The sequence below is a fragment of the Drosophila mauritiana genome, chromosome 3L (assembly GCF_004382145.1).
Source record: "Drosophila mauritiana strain mau12 chromosome 3L, ASM438214v1, whole genome shotgun sequence".
NCBI classification, from domain to species: Eukaryota; Metazoa; Arthropoda; class Insecta; order Diptera; family Drosophilidae; genus Drosophila; species Drosophila mauritiana.
Genome location: NC_046669.1, coordinates 25,575,058 through 25,598,222, shown reverse-complemented (window position 1 = coordinate 25,598,222; position 23,165 = coordinate 25,575,058). Strand labels below are relative to the sequence as shown.

The window sequence follows — 23,165 nt, the reverse complement described above, 5'->3', positions numbered from 1 at the left end:
GACAAACTGCCCTCCATCCCCCGGAATTCTTTGAAGGTCCTACCTACCTATTTTAAGAACTCTCAAATTGATGTATTGATTGATGATTTTACGGTCCATAATGATGTATGGTACCCGATAAAATATTTTCTGCTCACTCCTGGGTCAAGAAACTGTTTTCGGGTGGGTGCTGCTAACGGTACGGATTTCCAATTTATAAGTACTGCGCGAACTACCTCGCTCATCAGCACTCAGGAGAAGACTGTCGCCGCCAAGAGGGATACAAGAAGTGTGGAGAGAGCCACCACACCCCACTCAACATGCATGAGGAACTCCGCTCCCCTCCGACAGTGCCATCGCTGCCACCAGCAAATCATTTGAACATCCACAAAAATATTTAACGAATATTTTGGAAAAAAGCGGCATGCCTCCTACTGAATGGCAAATAGGAAAAACTAAAATATTTTTGCGCAATGCGGCATATGAGCTGTTGGAGACTAATCGAAAAGATAAAATTTATAAAATTGCCGTTATTATTCAAAAAATCTGGAAAAGACACTATTGCCACCCGGCTAGGAGACGACAAGGTTTGCTTGGTGACTAAACAAACAAACCGCTTGCAACTAGATGTCATCCTGAAGATCGACCCCAACTGAATGATCTGGGCACCTATTCCAGTGCTGAGCGACGCCGCAAGAAATTTAACGATATTCGTCTCGAGGACGACCAATTCCACCGGTCGGCAACCATCTTCTTCGTGTTGGGGTCAGACCTATATGCGAAGCTGATCTAACTGGGGTTTCTAGAAATCGAGCATGTTGCCCGACGCTTAGAACACGGTACTCGCATGGACCGCCTCTGGAGCATGCGTGGAGTGCTGACACCGATCGTGCTGCCCATCCGGTCCTTTTGCCTTTGCAAGGGGGGGAGGAAAAGTGTTCACGCCAGAAGTTCTGTCCGGCAATGTGAGCGGCCAGCACTTGCGCGAGAGCTTTCGCTCCGCTATTTTCGTGTTCTTGCTCTCCCTCCTTCCAGCAAGTTCACCACTCCGCGGTCCTGCGGCACTCTTTTGTATAGGTTTAAGTTATTATTCATCCTGCAAAAAAATAAAGTCAAGTGAAGTGAAGCTACTCCGACGTCTTGTTCTTTCTGGGACTTATACCTGCAAAAGCAGCAACAACCAATCATCCAACTCTGCCCGCAGAGATCAACGGACAACCGACCCAATCCAGCGGCCGTATTATGTGGCATTATTCGCCTCCTCCACTTCAAAATCAAAACATTTTTGATGGCAGTAAGTGTTAACAAGCTTAAGCTGCATTTATGTCTCTTGAATCTGTATGCTTTTATAGTTCCTGAGATCTTGACGCTCATATATATCGACTCTCAATCCTGATTAAGAATATATACACTTCACATATATGGTCGGAAACGCTTCCGCCTACTTGTTACACACTTTTCAACTAATCCAGTATAGCATTTTACTCTACTCTACGGGTATAAGATTATAATTTTTATTAATTAACTTACGCTTCTTATTGATTAACGGTTGGTGGCTGTTTGACTGTGACGCTTTTAAAGAGTGAAGCTTTTCATAAGATTGGTTTAAGTTTTTCATATGGACCCTGAATATGCCACTATATATATAGGGACATATATGTTTTAAACTTTTCAATGAGTGTGTTGTATAAATGACATGTCTATAGATTTAACCATAATTTTTCTCTCTAGGTACGTTCGTTGTATAAAACCTAATTTGCAAAAGCGACCAAATAACTACAACAGCTCTTTAGTTCTCGATCAACTAAAATATCTTGGAGTTGTGGATATTATTCGAATAAGAAGAGAAGGATTTCCAATACACTTTAGTCATGAAGACTTTGAAGTTAAATATAAATGTCTTATCAAGAATAAATCATTTGAACATCCACAAAAATATTTAACGAATATTTTGGAAAAAAGCGGCATGCCTCCTACTGAATGGCAAATAGGAAAAACTAAAATATTTTTGCGCAATGCGGCATATGAACTGTTGGAGACTAATCGAAAAGATAAAATTTATAAAAATGCCGTTATTATTCAAAAAATCTGGAAAAGATACTATTGCCAAAAATCGTTTTTACGCAATAAACAAGCTGTTCTGAGAATACAGCATGCGTATAGGGGCTGGAGATTAAAAATTCGTTTTATGAGAATGCGGCGTAGTGCTATTGTCATTCAAAGTCGACTCCGCGGAGTTTTTGCTAGAGAGGTGAGACTTTTTTATAAAAAATATTTTATACTTACTAAACTAAAATAATTATTTATAAATAATTTAATATGTGGGAAATTCTTATCTCATATATTTAGGTCTTTCGGTCAACATAAGCACATTTTACAACAATCTTCAGTAAATTTGAAATTTGTCTAATTTAATCGTAAAATTTGTTAAAATATTTCGCCCTGTGGTGTGAGTTACCTTTAACACATAGTAACTTACTTATCTGTGCAGCCTAAATTAAAATATCTGCTTTATTTTTGTACTCTTTTCTTTCCCCGGAACGGGGAGAGAGCAAACCTTTTGAAAGCACTTCGATCCTGTCGCTGCCTTACATTCTTTTTTGTGTTTCCCACTACCAAAGATTTTTAATTCTCTAAAAGCTTTAACTATTTCTGTCGCGTCACGCGGCCGCCAGCAATTCCTAAAATTTGTATTTGTTTACATGCCAACTTTGGATACAGGTCAACTTTACTGCACCTCAATTATGCAGCAATACCATCGTTATCTATGCAGATCAGCTGTGCCGAGCTCTCCCCTCTCGCTCTAGTACTCTCGCACCAACACCTTTGGCTTAGCGTTATGATGTTCTCTCTGCAATTAAAACGCTCTAGCGAAATAAATAAGGTTTTAGTTATGTATGGATCATTAAATTCCTTAGACCACCCTTTTATAAAAACTAGCACACCCCTGGCCTCATTGACAATAGTCGAAATATGGTCGGAAAATTTTAGTTTAGGGTCCAGAAGAACACCAAGATCATTAACCCGTGTTATTCTGTCCAAAGGGCACCCACTTAGAGTGTAAGTCGTGCGTATTGGGTTGACACGACACAAGGTCATAACTTTACACTTGGAGCCATTTAAGTTTAATGCGTTACGTTACCGCTATATATTTGAAAGCTGCCTAGATCGGATTGTAAGCCCAAATGGCGAGAAATGTCCTTGTGTTGGAGGGATAATTTAAAATCGTCTGCGTACATAAGTACACGCGAATGTTTTGTTACTAGGGGGAAGTCGTTTATAAATATTTTTAAAGAGGACTTTTTGCGACCTGCCATTCCGATAGCTTGAAATCCAATTTAGAAGATCAACAGGGAAACCTAATAGATCAAGTTTCCTTAATAGAAGGTAATGATTAACAGAGTCAAATGCTTTACTAAAGTCAGTGTAGATAACATCTGTTTGAAGATTATTTTTGAAGCCCTTTATTACGAAAGAAGTTAGCTCCAAGAGGTTAGTGGTTGTTGATCTGCGTTTCATCCACAAAGGTGCTGCAAATGAGGGGTGATAACATTGTCAAAAAGTTTTGGGATAGCCGACAATTTAGAGATTCCAGTGTAATTGCTTGCATCCAGTTTGCTACCTTTTGTGTGAAGAGGAATCACAAAGGACCCTTTCTCATATGAGGAAATTGTGAAGATTCCAGAGATAAGGTAAACAGTTTCAGTAGAGGCTTGCACAAGGCTTCCGTACAGAATCTGAGCACATAGCCAGGGATTCCATCGGAAGCTGGCGAATAGAACGGCTTAACACGCTGAAGATCGTTAAGCAGTGAGCTTTCGTTTATATTAATATATATATATAGTAACATATCCATAAGTCCCTAAGACTTAAGCACATGCCTACACAGCATTCCCTAATGGATTCCAGATAAGAATAATATGATCCTCAAGATTGGGTTGAGTGGAAAATTCTCAACTCCAAATAAGTAACCCACTGGTAGACTAAACATCCGTCCCATAATTTAAACATTCCTTGCCTAAGCCCTCACCCCATCGTCATGTCCCCACGTTCAAAGCTCGGACTCGCAATCCCGAAAACAAAAGTATTCGATTTCAATAAACAAAACTATAAGAATCTAAGAGCACTTGTATCCAAGAGCGAATGCACTTGAATCCAAGAGAAATCCAAAGACGATTAAAGTCAGCAACTCCAAAGCTCTTTCTCTTCACTTGATCAGATCCCTTAAGTCCAAAGTCCATATCACAAAAGCTCGATACCGAGGCTTGAACGTCAATCAAATCAGAATAATTAGATGAGTTCAGTTTGAGACCTAATTGTAATCGGTCGGTGTTCTTCAACAAAAATAAAAAGTTGTAATCATTCAGTGAAATAAAAATTATATTTTTTTCACATATGAGTATTGCAAGCATTTAATTGGCGCAGTCGGTAGGATCAAATAAAAATAAAGAGTCCTTTTAGTACGGTACTGATCCATTGAAGGATACGTTATACAACTAACTATCCAGGATTGGCGAATTAAAACAGTGATTCTAACATTATTTTGAGATCCGCAAAAGAATCTACGTGAAAGTGGAACTTAAATAAAATCCCGTGCGGTCGGAACCAAAGTTAATTAAAAACTTTCAATTCCGTAATCTAAACTTAAACTTATAGTTTAAAAACCAAATACCTAAAAACCTCAAAACTTAAAATTCAAAAACCAAATACCAAAAACCAAAAAATAAATACACCATGTCGGTTCCACAATTATCGGGAATCCATTTAAACCAACTACTTAATTAAATAAAAGAATTAAACCACTACGATGGCACACCTAGCAGACTATCTGGATTCGTGAATCAAGTAGAACAACTACTTAATTTATATCCAACACAAGATCCGAGACAAGCACACGTCGTATATGGAGCAGTGAAGCGATTACTAGTGGATGCAGCATTAGAAGTCGTAACCCAGGAAAGAGCGATAACATGGATGGACATAAAGGAAGCATTGGCAATGGCATTCAAGGACCACAGACCATATACAACCATCATAAAGCAGTTAGAAGAAATCCCATACCCAGGAAGCATCAGTAAGATTATAGAGAAATTAGAAATACAGTATTGGATTATATTCGATAAGTTAGAATTAGAAAATGATCCCGTTGATAAATCAAATTATACAGATATGTTGAATAGGACTGTCAAAGCTGTAATAGATCGAAAACTGCCGGATAGAATTTAAATGACATTGGCACGTAAAGATATTGACACCATTTGCAAATTAAAACAAGTATCAATGGAGGTAGGACTTTATGATGCTAGTCCAGAAAATCACCGTCCAAATAGATCAGAAGTGAACAAACATAGGAACAGGGGAAACAATAATCAAAATAATAATCAAAAATATTACGGTAACAGAAATCACAATTATTATCATTCTGGCATGAATCCGAACAGTAATACACAAACCCCTCAAAATTCGAACCAATTTATACCAAATCAAAACCAGTATTCACCTCGTTTCATACCAAATCATCTAAGAGGAAATTATCACACATATAGAAGGGATTTAACACAAGCCCAACAAAATAATCCACTTAACTTCCAACCCTCGACTTCAAATAATTTTAATAATCAAAAACCGATAAAAAGACAACGCGAGAATCAAAGTGACCAGTGCAGAATGGATGTAAATTTTCATCAAGCTGCCTCGGACACTCAAGTGACACAGAAGGACACACCAGTCCCTATGTAGAAATAAGTTATCTTAATAAAATCTACAAAGGAATGATCGACACAGGATCATCAATAATTATTATAAGGGAAAATTTTGAAAATATAAAAGAAAACGAAGAGAATCTAACAGTATACACTATTTAATATAAATAAAACCCACTTCGGTCTGTCCGTCTGTTCAAAAATTCTATATCCACAAATTTTCCGACAATTATGATTTCCTGTTAGGTCGAAAGTATTTAGAAGATACAAAAGCAAAGATAAACTATGATAATAACACAGTAATTTTAGGGTCAAAAACATTTAAATTTTTGTATGGAGAAAAGAAGGGCGAGACCGCATCCAAATGCCTCGACCCACAGCAAAAGATTGATTCTGCCCCAGTGGAGAAAATCAATCCAAAGATGCAAAAGGTTAAGACCACATCTAAGGGCCTTAAACCAAAGCGTCAACAACAAAAGAAGGAGACCGCATCATCTAAATGCCTCATTTCAAATGTTGTTAGTGACACAGTGGACAATGATGTAACAACATCAGACCCGATATTAATCTACCCTGATTTTTCAAAGCCCTTTTCTCTAACAACTGACGCAAGTAATGACTGACGCAAGCTATTGGTGCAGTGTTATCACAGAACCATAAGCCCGTTTGTTATGCCAGCAAAACGCTAAACTACTATGCTACTATTGAAAAAGAATTGTTAGCTATAGTTTGGGCGACAAAATATTTCAGGTCATACTTATTCGGAAGGCCATTTGAAATAATGAGTGATCACAAGCCATTGGTATGGCTCAATAATATCAAAGAACCGAATATGAAACTACAAAGGTGGAAAATCAAACTTAATGAATTTGATTATAAAATAAAATATGTTTCAGGCAAAGAAAATTTTGTCGCGGATGCTCTTTCCCGCACAAAGATAGAAGAAGTCATGGTTGGCGAAGTCGCAAACAGCGCAAACGCAACTATACATAATGCCAATGAAGATAATTTCAATTATATATCCATAACAGAGAGACCAATCAATTTCTTCTCTAGACAAGTAGAGATAGAAAAAGGCGACAGTGACACAACAATTGTAACTCACTTCTTTCAAAAATTAAAGATTAAAATAATTTATAAAGAGATGACACTTGAATTCGCCAAAAACCTCATTAAGGAATATGTGTGCACCAAGAAAAGTGCAATTTACTTTCTTCCTTACTAAAATCATAAGCCCTAACAATTTCACAAAATTATTGAGATGTACAATCAAGCTAATTGACATACTAACTTATGCGGAATTTAAGGACTTAATCTTAAAGAAACATAAGAAACTTTTACATCCAGGTATTGAAAAAACCGTTAATTGGTTTAAAGAAGAATACTATTACCCTGATAGTCAAAAGCTAATCCAAAATATTATCAATGAATGTGAAATCTGTAATCTAGCAAAAACAGAACATCGAGACACAAAACTGACATACGAATCAACACCCGAAATATTTAACACAAGGGAAAAATACGTGATAGGTTTCTCACGGGAAACCAAATCTTCCTATCTTGTATTGATATTTATTCGAAATTTGCCTCCCTAGTATAAGTAAAAAGTAGAGATTGGCTAGAAGCAAAAAGAGCCATTACCAAAATATTCAATGATATGGGAAAGCCACAGGAAATTAAAGCGGACAAAGACTCAGCTTTTATGTGCATAGCTTTGCAAAACTGGTTAAGATCCGAAGGTGTTGGAATTTCTGTAACAACAAGTAAAAATGGTGTATCCGATATAGAAAGATTCCATAAAACCGTGAACGAAAAGCTAAGAATCATTGGAAACGAACAAAACATTGAAGATAGGTGCCCGCGAAGGACAGTTTTAAATTAATACATCAAAAAAAAAAAAAAAAAAAAATATTATACGTATATGTCGCAGATCACTTAAATGAAACGAAATTTCGTGTTTCTGCTTGGCGCGCGCCATGCAGACGCCTCTTTTTATTTTTCTGATGCGCGGCAGACAACCGTTAGAGTTTCTGCCGAACGTAGTCTGGTCGCGGGTAGGAGCGGGGGGTGAAGTAGATGTCTGTACGAAAACGAGAAGCATACAGAAAAATGCGGTGTGCATAAGTATTGGTGTATGCGGACTAGAACAACTGTCATAATTGTGTTGGTATTGCATGTAAAGTCAAGAACTACGCATAATTCTGATTTTGTGAAGAAGAGATCAGTCAGTCAGTTTTCGATCGTTGCGCATAACAGACATGCCTCGCTCAAGCGCCAGAAAACGTCGCGCGAACCATAACGAGAGTAGTGAAGAGGAAGAAGGGCATCCTGATGACTCTTCGACATATACAATCACAAAACCAAACATAATAGTACTAAACGATATCCAGCGAACATTTTTCCATATGCAGGTAGTCCAGACTTTAACGTACAACAAAACAAAATTGATAAGATAGAATACCTTAATAAGAATAGGCATAATTTTGAAGTTGACTCAAAATATAGACAGGCTCCACTTGTAAAGAGTAAAATTACTAACCCATTTAAAAAGACAGGAAAAATTGAACAAGTGGATAGTAAACATTTTGAAGAGACAAATCGCGGCAGGAAAATCGTACATTATAAATCAAAGTTTAAGAAACAGAAAAAATTTAATAAGAGTAAATACGATAATTCCAGACCAACCAATGAAGAGCAAGATACACAGCACATTCCTAATAATGCTTAGTTGCATATTATCATTTATCACCATGGTTAAATGCAGCAATATCGAAGTAAACCCAATAAGCGCGAAAAATGGATATCTTATATTCCAAACTGGAACAATGGAAATTCCAACCAGCTACGAATATCATTATTTGAGTATAAACATAACAAAGACAATGCTAATGCTCGAAAACCTAGTATCTGAAGCAAATGATTATCCTAATGTACCACAGATACAATATTTAGTCGATAAACTAAAACGGGAAATAAATGGTTTAAGAATTATTCAGCACAGCAAAAGAGGTCTTTTAAACGTAGTAGGAAAAGCTTATAAATACTTATTCGGTACATTAGATGAAGACGACAGGGAAGAGCTAGAAGAAAAAATTAATAACATGTCAGAAGACTCCGTAAAAACCCATGATTTAAATATGATTGTCGACATAATCAACAGTGGTATTGACATAATTAATAAGCTCAAGTTAGATAAAGAACTAAACCAACAAATTGCGATACTTATATTCAACCTTCAACAGTTCACAGAATACATAGAAGATATAGAGTTAGGTATGCAATTAACCAGACTAGGAATCTTTAACCCAAAATTAATAAAACACGATTATTTGAAAAACGTAAATTCGGAGAAAATGCTAAAGATAAAAACATCAACTTGGCTCAAAATAGATACGAACGAAATTTTGATTATTTCAACTAGGAAACAATATTATGCTATACCCAAATCTAGCGACCTGAGGACAGGCCAAATTCAAAGGTTGGGGGAGTGACATATCCATAAGTCTCTAAGACTTAAGCACATGCCTACACAGCATTCCCAAATACCCCCTACACTACTCCGGATGTACTAATGGATTCCAGATAAGAATAATATGATCCTCAAGATTGGGTTGAGTGGAAAATTCCCAACTCCAAATAAGTAACCCACTGGTAGACTAAACATCCGTCCCATAATTTAAACATTCCTTGCCTAAGCCCTCACCCCATCGTCATGTCCCCACGTTCAAAGCTCGGACTCGCAATCCCGAAAACAAAAGTATTCGATTTCAATAAACAAAACTATAAGAATCTAAGAGCACTTGTATCCAAGAGCGAATGCACTTGAATCCAAGAGAAATCCAAAGACGATTAAAGTCAGCAACTCCAAAGCTCTTTCTCTTCACTTGATCAGATCCCTTAAGTCCAAAGTCCATATCACAAAAGCTCGATACCGAGGCTTGAACGTCAATCAAATCAGAATAATTAGATGAGTTCAGTTTGAGACCTAATTGTAATCGGTCGGTGTTCTTCAACAAAAATAAAAAGTTGTAATCATTCAGTGAAATAAAAATTATATTTTTTTCACATATGAGTATTGCAAGCATTTAATTGGCGCAGTCGGTAGGATCAAATAAAAATAAAGAGTCCTTTTAGTACGGTACTGATCCATTGAAGGATACGTTATACAACTAACTATCCAGGATTGGCGAATTAAAACAGTGATTCTAACATTATTTTGAGATCCGCAAAAGAATCTACGTGAAAGTGGAACTTAAATAAAATCCCGTGCGGTCGGAACCAAAGTTAATTAAAAACTTTCAATTCCGTAATCTAAACTTAAACTTATAGTTTAAAAACCAAATACCTAAAAACCTCAAAACTTAAAATTCAAAAACCAAATACCAAAAACCAAAAAATAAATACACCATGTCGGTTCCACAATTATCGGGAATCCATTTAAACCAACTACTTAATTAAATAAAAGAATTAAACCACTACGATGGCACACCTAGCAGACTATCTGGATTCGTGAATCAAGTAGAACAACTACTTAATTTATATCCAACACAAGATCCGAGACAAGCACACGTCGTATATGGAGCAGTGAAGCGATTACTAGTGGATGCAGCATTAGAAGTCGTAACCCAGGAAAGAGCGATAACATGGATGGACATAAAGGAAGCATTGGCAATGGCATTCAAGGACCACAGACCATATACAACCATCATAAAGCAGTTAGAAGAAATCCCATACCCAGGAAGCATCAGTAAGTTTATAGAGAAATTAGAAAGGTGGAGGTGGATTATATTCGATAAGTTAGAATTAGAAAATGATCCCGTTGATAAATCAAATTATACAGGTATGTTGAATAGGACTGTCAAAGCTGTAATAGATCGAAAACTGCCGGATAGAATTTAAATGACATTGGCACGTAAAGATATTGACACCATTTGCAAATTAAAACAAGTATCAATGGAGGTAGGACTTTATGATGCTAGTCCAGAAAATCACCGTCCAAATAGATCAGAAGTGAACAAACATAGGAACAGGGGAAACAATAATCAAAATAATAATCAAAAATATTACGGTAACAGAAATCACAATTATTATCATTCTGGCATGAATCCGAACAGTAATACACAAACCCCTCAAAATTCGAACCAATTTATACCAAATCAAAACCAGGAGACGAGCCGAAGAGTGAGCGTGGAGGACGACGAACAACCGAGAGAGCAGCAGGGATGTAGGTGGTTGGAGGAGATGCAAAGAAACATGAAGCAGCAGCCGCAACAATTTCCGGACTATTTGGAGGAAGACGGCAAGCTGTACCGGTACATACCGCATCGGGCGGGCAACGAGGAGGTGGCATCGTGGAAGATGTGTGTACCGATCGGGCAGAGGCAGCGCGTCATGACCGAAAACAACGACATGCCAACTGCGGGACACTTGGGAAGCCGCAAGACGATTGCCAGGATTGCAGCTCGGTATCATTGGCCGGGAATGCATCGAGACGTAAGAAAGTACGTGCGAGACTGCGAGAGCTGCATGAAGTACAAGCCAGCTATAGGCGGCCGGGAAGATGTTAACACAGGTGCCGGAAGAACCATGGGCAACCGTGTGCGCAGATTCCGTGGGCCCCTTGCCACGGTAGAAGCATGGAAATTCTATGCTGCTGGTCCTGGTGGACAGATTTTCAAAGTGGACCGATATTGTAGTATGTGCCTATGCAATATTAAGAACAATTAAATAAAATAGCATATTAACATATGGCAGCACTTGGTTGCTATGTTTATGTTTATGTCTATGCACGCAGTTAGACCCAGGGCGGATGTAACATGATCGCCCACTTGAAGGCCACAAAGTATAAGTGCATTGCCCACTTGAAGGCCAAAAAGTATAAGTGCCGACCAAATGCATATTACATACGTACATACATAGCTCGCTCTCCCGATAAGCCTAGATATATAAGATATACATAAGAACGCCGCTCCGCCGCTGGCGTACCCGGCAGCGCAGCTACGCGGATTAGCCTAAGTCCAAATATATTCAAAACTGTAAAATCAGATACTCTGTAGACGTTGAGCTGGCAGAACCATTTCTGCCTACTCTAAAATGAAAAGAATAAATTGAATAAATATAAAGTTAGCCCGACGGCTGCATTCAACTCAAAACGGACTTGTGTTCTTAATTGGAGTTCATCATTACATGGCGACCGTGACAGGACCGTTATAAGTTGTAGCAGAAGCTAAAGGAAACCGCTTGTGATAATTTTCAACTTCCATCAACAAGCACTGAACGTGAGAGGATCAGCATGCCCGGCATTCGATGCTTATCCACCAAGACGGCGGCAATTTTGGAGAACAGCGATCTGAGTGAGTATAGTGTTGGTGTGATGGGTAAAAACAGGGGCGGTGTTCAAAATAAAGCAAAAAAGAGAATAGCGCACATAAAGTGGCTATTATATACGAACACTCCACCGCCCCAATGGTCGAAAGCTCAAAAACTACAAGCTGAGCTAGACCACTGTGTCGAATATCTTAAGAAAAAAATTCCCACCACACCCGCTCACTCAGAAAAACAAATAAAATCGTTAACAATTAACAAAATTCCAACTCCCAATCCGAAAAGCCTGCCTGTTTTTAAAAAAAAGATGCCCGAACGACTGCGAGGGACCACTTTTCACACCACATTGTGAAAATACGTGCAGACATTGCAGCCCCAGCACATAACCCCTAAATGAGGACATCATCATCAACGTGGTGAACAGCCCGCTCACTACGTCATCGAGGGAGTGTCAGCGTGCCAACCCCGGCGACGTCCAGCTGACGCAAGGAGGGTCAGAGTGAAACAAGTAGGAGCTGAAAAATAAAATATATTTTTTTTTTGTTGTTGCCCTGCGTGGCACACCACCCTCGATGCACTGCGCTGCATATTAATATTACACAAAATATTGTAACATTGAGCGGAACTTTTTCTGCCCGATGAGAAGAATGGCCCGTAAAGCCATACACCAATTAGGCAGGAAAATGTAACAATATTTAAAAAAAAAAAAAATCAAAACAACATATTTTTAAAGTAAAATAAACCAAAACCCAAAAATATAAAAAATAAAAAAAAAAAATATACAAAAATGGGTTGGTTTGGATCTGACGATAGTCAGACAAAAGATAATACGGCCAATGTGGTCAATAACTTAAAAATAGTCGACCATACAGAAGGCATTCAGTCACTGTGGTTACTTCTTTTGATCTTGACGATCGTAACAGTCGCTCAGTTTATATTAAGGCTATATGTTAAGCATAACAAGATAATAAAGAAGTGTTATATAAGCAAAGCAGATAAAATTAAAAAAAAAAAAAAAACCAAAAAGGAATTTTGAATTAAGATGATCTAAAATTTTTATTTTTAATACCAGAAAACTAGAATGAAAAAAAAAAAAAAGATTATTGAAGAAACCATTTTAGGAGAGGCCACAATTTATAAAGTTCGATTGCACAGATAAATCCATATTATTCTTTAAATGGACTGGCAAGAAATAAAAAACGAGCTTAAAGAAATTAAAACGACTTTCGACAAGTCTTATAAATGCATGACACCAAATAGAGAAGTGCAACAATACACTCTCAACAAGCATGCGCAGATATTGGTAGAATGCTTTAATGAAGCACGCCAATTAATTTACAGAGAAAGGAAAAGATTTACAAAAAATCATTTATCTCAAGCAGTAAAATTTCTAAACAGGTTCCGTGAGAACTTGTTAAACGTCAAGTACAGACATAACTTAAATATTACAATCCCAACGATTTTAAGCACACCTATAGTGGCTGAGATCGGTGAGGATATTGAAAGTGTAGGAGAATCGGAAATATAAATAAAAGAAGAGGATATCCACGATCTTTCAATTCCAGCGGTAATAACATTACCCGAATTACTTGAAGAAGAACTTTCAGATTCAAATACTTCAAGAATACAGGAAACAGCCAAAATGACAGACTCTGCCGCAACATCAAGGGAATATGTGCGACAAATTTCGTCCACAATACCTGAGCTTGACGGCAAAAAGTTAAACTTAAATAGATTCCTGACGGCCCTCCGGCTAATAGATCTGACAAAAGGAGATCAGGAGATGCTAGCGATAGAGGTAATCAAGACAAAGATAGTTGGTCCATTATCATACAAAGTTGAAAATGAAAAGACCATTATCGGTATAATAAATGTATTAAAAGCATCACTTAAAGGCGAATCGCCCGATGTCATCAAAGCAAAAATGCTTAGTACACAACAGCGCGGCAAAACTGCAGCGCAATATACCACAGAGATAGAAAACCTACGTGGGTTGCTCGAAGCAGCCTATATAGATGATGGTTTAGATTCAAACAATGCAGACAAATTCGCTACAAAGGAAGCCATATCAGCAATGACCAAGAATTGTGGGCACGAGAAGCTCAAAACCATATTGGAAGCTGGAAATTTCAACACAATGAATAGCGTGATTGAAAAATACATACACTGCAGTACAGAAATGACCGGCAATTCAAATAGTGTATTATTCTATAATAATAGAGGACACTATCGAGGTAATAATTACCGAGGAAATTACCAAAACAGAGGTAATGGCCGAGGAAATTATAACTCATACAACAACAATTATAGAGGTCGAGGTGGTTACCATAGTGGAAACAGAGGACGAGGTGGTTACCATAGTGGAAACAGAGGACGAGGTGGTAACCAAAATTATAATAGAGGTGGAGGTTACTCAAGAGGTAACCAAAACCATAACTATAAAACAAGTCATACCCACAATGCCCGAAACATACAATCGGAAAACGAACATGCCCCCTTGAGCGACAATCTGCAGTAAAATTATACAAAATTAATCTCAATTTAAGCATTTTTATACGATTAAAGAATATGAGTACCAATTCATGGGTAACTCTTTTAATAGATACAGGTGCAGAAATTTCCCTGCTTAAATGCAGAAACAATAATCTTAACGATTTAAATCCAAAAAACACAACAAATATATCAGCAATAGGGCAAGGGACAATTCAGTCTCTAGGTACACTACATTTAGAAATGAATGTGTATTGCTAATGCAGCAATACCATATGAATTCCATATCGTACCTGACAATTTTCCTATACCAGGGGATGGTATAATTGGCTTGGATTTCATTAAGAAATACAATTGTATTTTGGAATTCCACGACCAAGAAGATTGGTTCACTTTGAGGCCCAAAAATTTCAGGAACATAAACATTCCTATTATACATTCACTAGATAACGAAATAATTTTGCCAGCTAGATCAGAAGTGATTCGAAAGATTCAGCTAACATCTACTGACACACATGTCCTCATCCCCAACCAGGAATTGCAACCTGGTATAATAATAGCAAGTGCACTCGTAAACACTCAGAACGTCTTGATTCGAATTATTAATACATCTGAAAAAGACGCTATAGTTAGTAGCGCAAATATAAAAAGCGAATCATTGGATGATTATGATGTATACAATGCAAATATAGAAAATAGTGCACAAAGAACTTCAGAAGTATTAAAACTTCTTAAATTTCCATCGTTATTCAAAAGCGATTTAACAAAATTATGCACCGAATATAGCGATATTTTTGGTCTTGAAACAGAAACCATATCAGCTAATAATTTTTATAAGCAAAAATTCAGATTAAATGACAAAACTCCAGTCTATGGTATATCAAAAACTATAGAATGCCAGAAAGTCAAAAGCCAGAAATTCAAAGGCAAGTTGACAAATTAATAAAAGATGGCATTGTCGAACCATCTATTTCAGAATATAATAGCCCACTTCTCTTGGTACCCAAGAAATCACTGCCTAACTCGGCGGAAAAGAGATGGCGATTAGTAGTGGATTATTGCCAAATCAACAAGAAACTGCTAGCAGATAAATTCCCACTTCCAAGAATAGAAGATATTCTTGATCAATTAGGTCGAGCAAAATATTTCTCGTGCCTAGAACTGATGTCAGGATTTCATCAAATAGAATTAGACGAAAGGTCAAGAAATATAACATCATTCTCAACTTCAACAGGAGCATACCGCTACACGCGATTACCATTTGGTTTAAAAATAGCCCCAAATTCTTTCCAAAGAATGATGACCCTTGCATTTTCAGGCTTAACGCCTTCGCAAGCATTTCTGTATATGGATGATTTAGTAGTCATAGGCTGTTCTGAAAAGCACATGCTTAAAAATCTAACCGACGTTTTCAAATTATGTAGGCAACATAATTTAAAACTACATCCAGAAAAATGCACTTTCTTTATGAAAGAGGTTACTTATTTAGGTCACAAGTGTACTGACAAAGGTATATTGCCAGATGACTCTAAATATGAGGTAATAAAAAATTACCCCAAACCAGTAAACGCAGACGAAGCTAGACGATTCGTCGCATTTTGCAATCATTACAGAAGATTTATTAAGAACTTTTCTGAGAAATCACGCCACTTAACGAGGCTTTGTAAAAAGAATGTTCCATTTGAATGGACAAGCGAATATCTTAAAAGGGAATTAATGAAACCAACACTCCTTCAGTACCCAGATTTCAGCAAACAATTTTGCATAACCACAGATGCTAGTAAACAAGCATGTGGAGCGGTACTATCTCAAGACCATAACGGTCAACAGCTACCAGTGGCATACGCTTCAAGAAGTTTTACAAAAGGCGAAAGTAATAAGACCACTACAGAGCAGGAGCTAGCAGCTATTCACTGGGCAATAAATCACTTCAGACCATACGTATATGGTAGACATTTCTTAGTACAAAGTGACCATAGGCCACTATCATATCTTTTTTCGATGAGAAACCCCAGTTCAAAATTAACCAGAATATCTCAAGGGGAAAGATAATCATGTTGCAGACGCATTGTCCCGAATAACCATCGGAGAACTTAAAGCGATGAATAGACAGATACTAAAGGTCACAACAAGATCTACAACAAGACAGAAAAATACCTGCGCAGGTGAAAAATTGCATGAACCAAATAAGAAAGAAAATATAAAAATGCCCAATATCTATCAGGTAATCAATAACATTGATGCCAAAAAATATGTTATACTCAAAATAGACAAGCATAAGTGCTTGTTGAAAAGAGGAAAACAAATTATAACACGTTTTGATATGACTAATTTTTATTCTAATGAAATAATCGATTTAGATCAATTCTTTCAAAGGCTTAATGAAGAAGCAAGAATAAATAGCATCATTCAAACACAATTGTCACCAAGTGAACAAATCTTCGAATTTGTCACTATAAAGAATTTTAAAGAAAAGGGCAATAAAATACTAAAAAACTTAAAAATAGCGCTATTAAACAAGGTGACTAAGATAGATAAAAATGATAAGGTTCAAATAAAAGCAATACTGTCTAAATATCATGATGATCCATCAGAAGGAGGCCATTCAGGAATTTCTAGAACCCTGAAGAAAATAAGAAACTATTATTATTGGCCACAAATGACTAAGGCAATAAGTAAATATGTTAAAACATGTTTAAAATGCCAACAAGCAAAGACAACAAAACATACTAAAACACCTTTGACAATAACAGAAACGCCAGCAACAGCATTTGATATAGTTTTGATAGATACCATTGGTCCACTGCCAAGATCAGAAAACGGAAATGAGTATGCTGTATTTATTAAACGTACCAAATATTTAAAATATTTAGTAACGGTACCTATTCCAAATAAAAGTGCAAGATCAGTTGCTAAGGCTATATTCGAAAATTTTATTCTAAAGTACGGTCCAATGAAAACAATAATAACGGACATGGGAACGGAATATAAAAACCAAATTATAGACGACCTGTGCAAATATATGAAGATAAAAAACATTACTTCAACAGCACACCATCACCAGACATTAGGAACAATAGAACGAAGTCACAGAACTTTCAATGAGTATGTTCGCTCATATATATCTGTTGACAAAACCGATTGGGATATATGGATACAATATTTTACTTATTGTTTCAATACAACACCATCGGTAGTTCATGAATATTGTCCATATGAATTAGTATTTGGAAGATTACCCAGACAGTTCATAGATTTTAACAGGATAGACAGAATAGATCCTATTTACAACATGGATGACTATTCAAAAGAAGTTAAGCTACGATTAGAAATAGCATATAGAAGAGCTAAAAATATGTTAGACAAGGCAAAAGCCGATAGAAAGATAAAATATGATAGAAATATTAGTAACTTTGAATTAAAGATAGGAGATAAGATATTACTTAAAAACGAAACGGGTCATAAACTTGACAATAATTATTTAGGACCATATTTAGTTTCAGAAATAGGAGATAATGACAACATTACAATTATAGGAAATAAAAATAAAAAACAGATAGTCCATAAAGATAGGTTAAAAATTTTTAATTCATAATACATTTTGTTTGGTTGGCCAACCACAAATAAAAAACCAATAAAAACATTATAATACAAAACTTTTACTTTGCAAAATACAATGAAAATATATATATATATATATTTAATATCTCTTTAATCATTCATTTCAAATATTAATATACATATTAAAAAAAAAATTATATACTTGAAAATAACTTCATATTATTACGTTATTTTTCAAAAGGAGGGAGATGTAGTATGTGCCTATGCAATATTAAGAACAATTAAATAAAATAGCATATTAACATATGGCAGCACTTGGTTGCTATGTTTATGTTTATGTCTATGCACGCAGTAGACCCAGGGCGGATGTAACATGATCGCCCACTTGAAGGCCAAAAAGTATAAGTGCATGGTCAGCATTCACACGCCGACCCAATGCGTATTACATACGTACATACATAGCTCGCTCTCCCGATAAGCCTAGATATATAAGATATACATAAGAACGCCGCTCCGCCGCTGGCGTACCCGGCAGCGCAGCTACGCGGATTAGCCTAAGTCCAAATATATTCAAAACTGTAAAATCAGATACTCTGTAGACGTTGAGCTGGCAGAACCATTTCTGCCTACTCTAAAATGAAAAGAATAAATTGAATAAATATAAAGTTAGCCCGACGGCTGCATTCAACTCAAAACGGACTTGTGTTCTTAATTGGAGTTCATCATTACAATATCGTCCCTATGAGAAGGGCGACCACTGAGACGCTGCGAAAGGCTGTTCGAGAGCGAATAGTGGCCAGATACGGAGTGCCCAAAGTGATGATCACAGACAACGGCGTGCAGTTCACAAGTAGGGCGTTCAGGAAGTTTCTGGAGGAGCTGGGGGTTCGACACCACGGAAAGGGCCAACAGGACCGTCAAAACAATGATCGCGCAATTCACAGGTGCCGATCAGAGGACATTGGACGAGCACTGGCCGGAGCTGCAGCTGGCGGAGACCACAGGATACTCGCCGGCGTTCATAACGCAGGGAAGGGAGCCGAGGCTGCCCAACAACGCGTCGGGAAGAGCGAGCGCCGGCGGGCCACGAGACTTCGAGGAATAAACAAAAACAAAAGAAAAACAACACTAAACGTTGGGGTGGAAAGGGGGAAGACGATACAAGTTATCGATACGGATCAGAAGTCAACAACACACACACACACAGGCCCGTCAGAGCGCGAGAGCGGGACAGGGAGGGTACGCAGCCAAGAACCGTTAACGGTTAGCACACACACACAGCTGCGAATTCCGTGGGAGGCGGGTATACGGACGGGAAAAGCTCCGTTACCGGTACAGGCCCACGGAATAACGGCACAAGGAGCAGAAGCAAAACCGAGATTTTGTCGCGGAGAGTACGGCTCGAGCCGGTCTTTTCAATTCGAGATCGTCATGGCAGCACACGTTTTTCACGCCCGGGGAGTACGACAGACCGGCGCCGGGGAACAGCCCGGGGCGATATGGAGTAGGGATTCCGATTCCTATCTCCAGCTCCTGGCGTCACCCCTGGTGTCGCGATCTCCATCCCCGGGGAGTATGGAGGACCCGGAGGAAATTCCGGACGTCGAACTCGAGGACGACCAACCGATGACGGATACGGAGGGCGCGGCCGAGGTCATCATCCTCTCTTTGGAGAGCGAGGAAGACGATGACGGAGGCGAGACGGTCACCCCGGAGGTGTCATCAGACGAGGATGAGACCGCGCTGATGGCCAAGACGCGGATGGCTTACCGAAGCGTCCGGCGGGCTACGCGTACGGAAGAAGGCCGAGCGTCGGAGTGTTAACGGAAGGAGCTCGGAAGTGAGCGGTCAAGTCAGAAGGAAAGGAACAGTGCAAGCATCGGGCGGCAAGAAGCCCGAAGGACGCGGAAGGACGATCACCACAAGCAAGTGAAGATCCTGGGAGTGGAGGAGAAGGATCTGGCGTGTCGGAAGGATCAGTGGAGTCAGTGGTCGGTACAGGTGGTCCCAGGACAAGCGTTGCCTCGCCCAAGGACGATACACATCCCAAACCCAGACCGACCGGCGGGTGGTCATCTAGAGGAGACGACACCGACGTAGCGGGTTTGAGAAGGACAGTGGAGTCAGTGGTCGGCAAAGGTGATCCCAGGACCAGCGTTGCCTCGCACAAGGACGATACATCCTGCCATATAACATCCTAGTCCCGGCCGGGCCGACTCGTCGTCCGCGTCAAGGAGCAAGCAGTACCACGGAGTCAAGGCGTTGCAGGAGAAGCGCCGCAGGAGTTGTGAGATCTCCGAAGAAATTATATATGAAACAGTAGAATAAACGGCTATAATAAGAACCCATTGCTTTTCCTTGGTCGGGTAATCATACAAATCATAAATTTGGTGGGACGAACGCACAAACTCTCTGAGCTAGCCGCTGCAATCCGTAGCGAGCGAAATAAGAAAATTAGTTCGTTACACCAGCTATAAAATTGTTTACCCTCCGACGATGTGCCTTGCAAAAACAGTGAATTCGCTTGGTTGACTTCTCTGATTTCACTTTTAATACGGCACCTATGTCGATTGTCACCTCGAAAGTAGGATTATATGAATCTTCAGGTTAAGTAAGAGGTACTACTCTGGACAGAAACACACCTTCAGGACTTGTTACAAAACATAGATCCAATAATCGACCAAGAGAATTTAGAATATAATTTACTTGCGACAACGAAAGTCGAACAAACCAACAATAAATAAAAATGTTGTGCTAAAGGGAGACGGATATTCGAATTTTCTTCTGGGGACCACGTTGTGCCAGGTATATTAGAATCACCTAGAAATACCAATTGGTCCCTGTCAGAAAGTTTATTTAAGATGGATTGGATAGCGGACAGATGATTCTGATATTCAGAGAATTAAGAAGACGGTGGAATATTCGAGCAACTAATATTAACTGATCTGTCGGAAAATGACAGCTTTACGCATATTTAGTCTGAGTTACGGGACTCGTCAAAATGTAACTTCTCCGACGCGAGGGTAGATCTAACCGCGATTAAGACTCCACCTCCCTTTTTGGAGAGACGGTCATACCTGTATATTGTGTACATACCTGGGAAGACTTCGGAGTTAAGTATCTCCGGATTTAACCAAGTCTCTGTGAACACTATTATATGGGATGCGAAGGAAAGGGTATCACAATACAATTTGGTTAGTTTACTACGCAAGCCTGTAGCATTTTGATCAGTTCATTCAAGCCACCTTCAGTTGGCGCATAAACGATTTCATCTCGATCACAACCACAAGGCAAGCATCACAGCAGTAATTTAGATTTCAATAACCTGGCACCAATTTTTATAAAAGCAGACAACATTTACTATTTCCACGTTTTTCAAAACTTTCAAGCGAGCTGTTAAAAAACCGCATCAGTCTGCACGCTCAGAAATTTTAGATTTTATGTGGGAAAGCGAAAGAGTGAGAGAGTGAGAGCGAGAGAATAGGTGCACAGTGCAGTTTATGTGCATACAAAAACAACACCAAACAGCACTGCGAAAACACAACGATAAAAAATGCAAAGGAGTAAGTTTATTTGTTTAAACTACTGCACAAATCACAAAGAATCACTCGCGAAGCGAATGGATCTTTAATAATTATATTTACAATATATATATATTTCTTTTTTAAAGAAAATTATTTAAAACCTCGGCTGGATTGAAAAACACAATATAAAATTCGGAGCGCAAAAAAAACAGGAACGTTCGCTTTGAAGCTAGGAAGCTTTTTTTATCAGTCGCTTTCGTTTACTTGTACAAAGCGCATCGACTTAAACTCTCTCTCAAAACCCAATAGAAACTTATCGTCCGAAATCGCTATATAAACGTCGCCTGTTCATTGCTTTAAAAAGCCTATAAAAAAGCTTAACATGTGGTGACCCCGATGTGATTTGTGCATAAACAATAAATAGTGCAAAAAAACAGTTTAAAGCTTTATTTTTAATTTATTCTCTATTTTTTCTGAGTCCGTTGTCAGACAACAATTTGTGTCTGCAATATTCAGACAAAGCTAAAGACAGTTAACATTAAAAGTAAATCCGTTGGTTACGTAAGATTGGATATACATAAAGAAATTTATTTGTACGCGTACATAGCCAGATAACGTAAGCTGCCTTTAATTCTTTTTTGCGCTCATCTTCCCGTTTAAACCGAATTTTGATTCGCTGTTTCTGCCATTTCGTTGTTGTTGCTGTTGCATGACTGTTGTTATGGAAACGTTACCGCTGATAAAAACTGGGTGGCATTTTTAATGCACAAGGCGGCTGCAATGTGGAATTTCATTTCGTAAGTTCATTCTTCATGTTGGGTTGGAGCTGATTGAGGAGCTTCGAAGGAAAATTCTCAACTAGCTCCCATAAATGGATGTTGAGGAAATTGAAAGAAATTTTCAACGGAGACGGTTCCCCAAGCCAAACAGCCCATCTCCTCGACACCAGTCACGCGTGGCAGCGGTAGCACCTATGGTGCCTAACATCACCCAAGAAGGGGAGGATCTCGGAACGGAAATGACTCAAAGTGCAACTCGAGTCTTTGGAACAGGACACCACGTTTTTCCCCTCTTCATCTACTTTTGTAGATTTGTAAATTTTTATGCGTTTCTTATCGCATGATATTCCGCCCACTGTCACATGTATGTATGTATGTATATGTAGACTTCGAGCTTTACGAGTATGTTTTCAATACCGGTAAACGGTTACTAGTTTCGATCTTTAGCATAACAATCGTATGATGCATTGATCCAACTGTACGAAGTTCGAAACAGATGCACAACTGGCGTTATATTTATAGACATCAACCTATTGGTCCGTCGAGCCTGATCGCCAGCATCGCGACAGTTGTACTTTAATGCGGCTTTGTAAACGGTGATGTATAGTTTTCCATAGCGCGTAGAATCGTTTTCTAATCTCAGTCGCCATGCGGATTGTAAGCCAACAGCGGGGCTTCTGCACTAACCCAATTAGTCGCGGGCAGATTAATCCCATGAAGATTGTGAAAGGCTTTCAATCCAATGCCGTCCAAGCATAAGTAGTTCGTTTGAAAAAACCTTTGACGATGACCCATTATCGCCCAAG

General features: G+C 38.4%; 1 protein-coding gene across 1 annotated transcript in view; it reads left to right on the top strand.

The window, feature by feature from the left end:
- The window catches only part of LOC117141917 (unconventional myosin-VIIa), a 606,161-nt gene that overhangs the window by 346,686 nt on the left and 236,310 nt on the right, over nucleotides 1-23,165 (top strand). Inside the window, exon 10 of the mRNA XM_033305646.1 lies at nucleotides 1,711-2,230. Within this exon, the coding sequence (XP_033161537.1) occupies nucleotides 1,711-2,230 (520 nt within the window). The remainder of the gene's footprint in view (nucleotides 1-1,710; nucleotides 2,231-23,165) is intronic.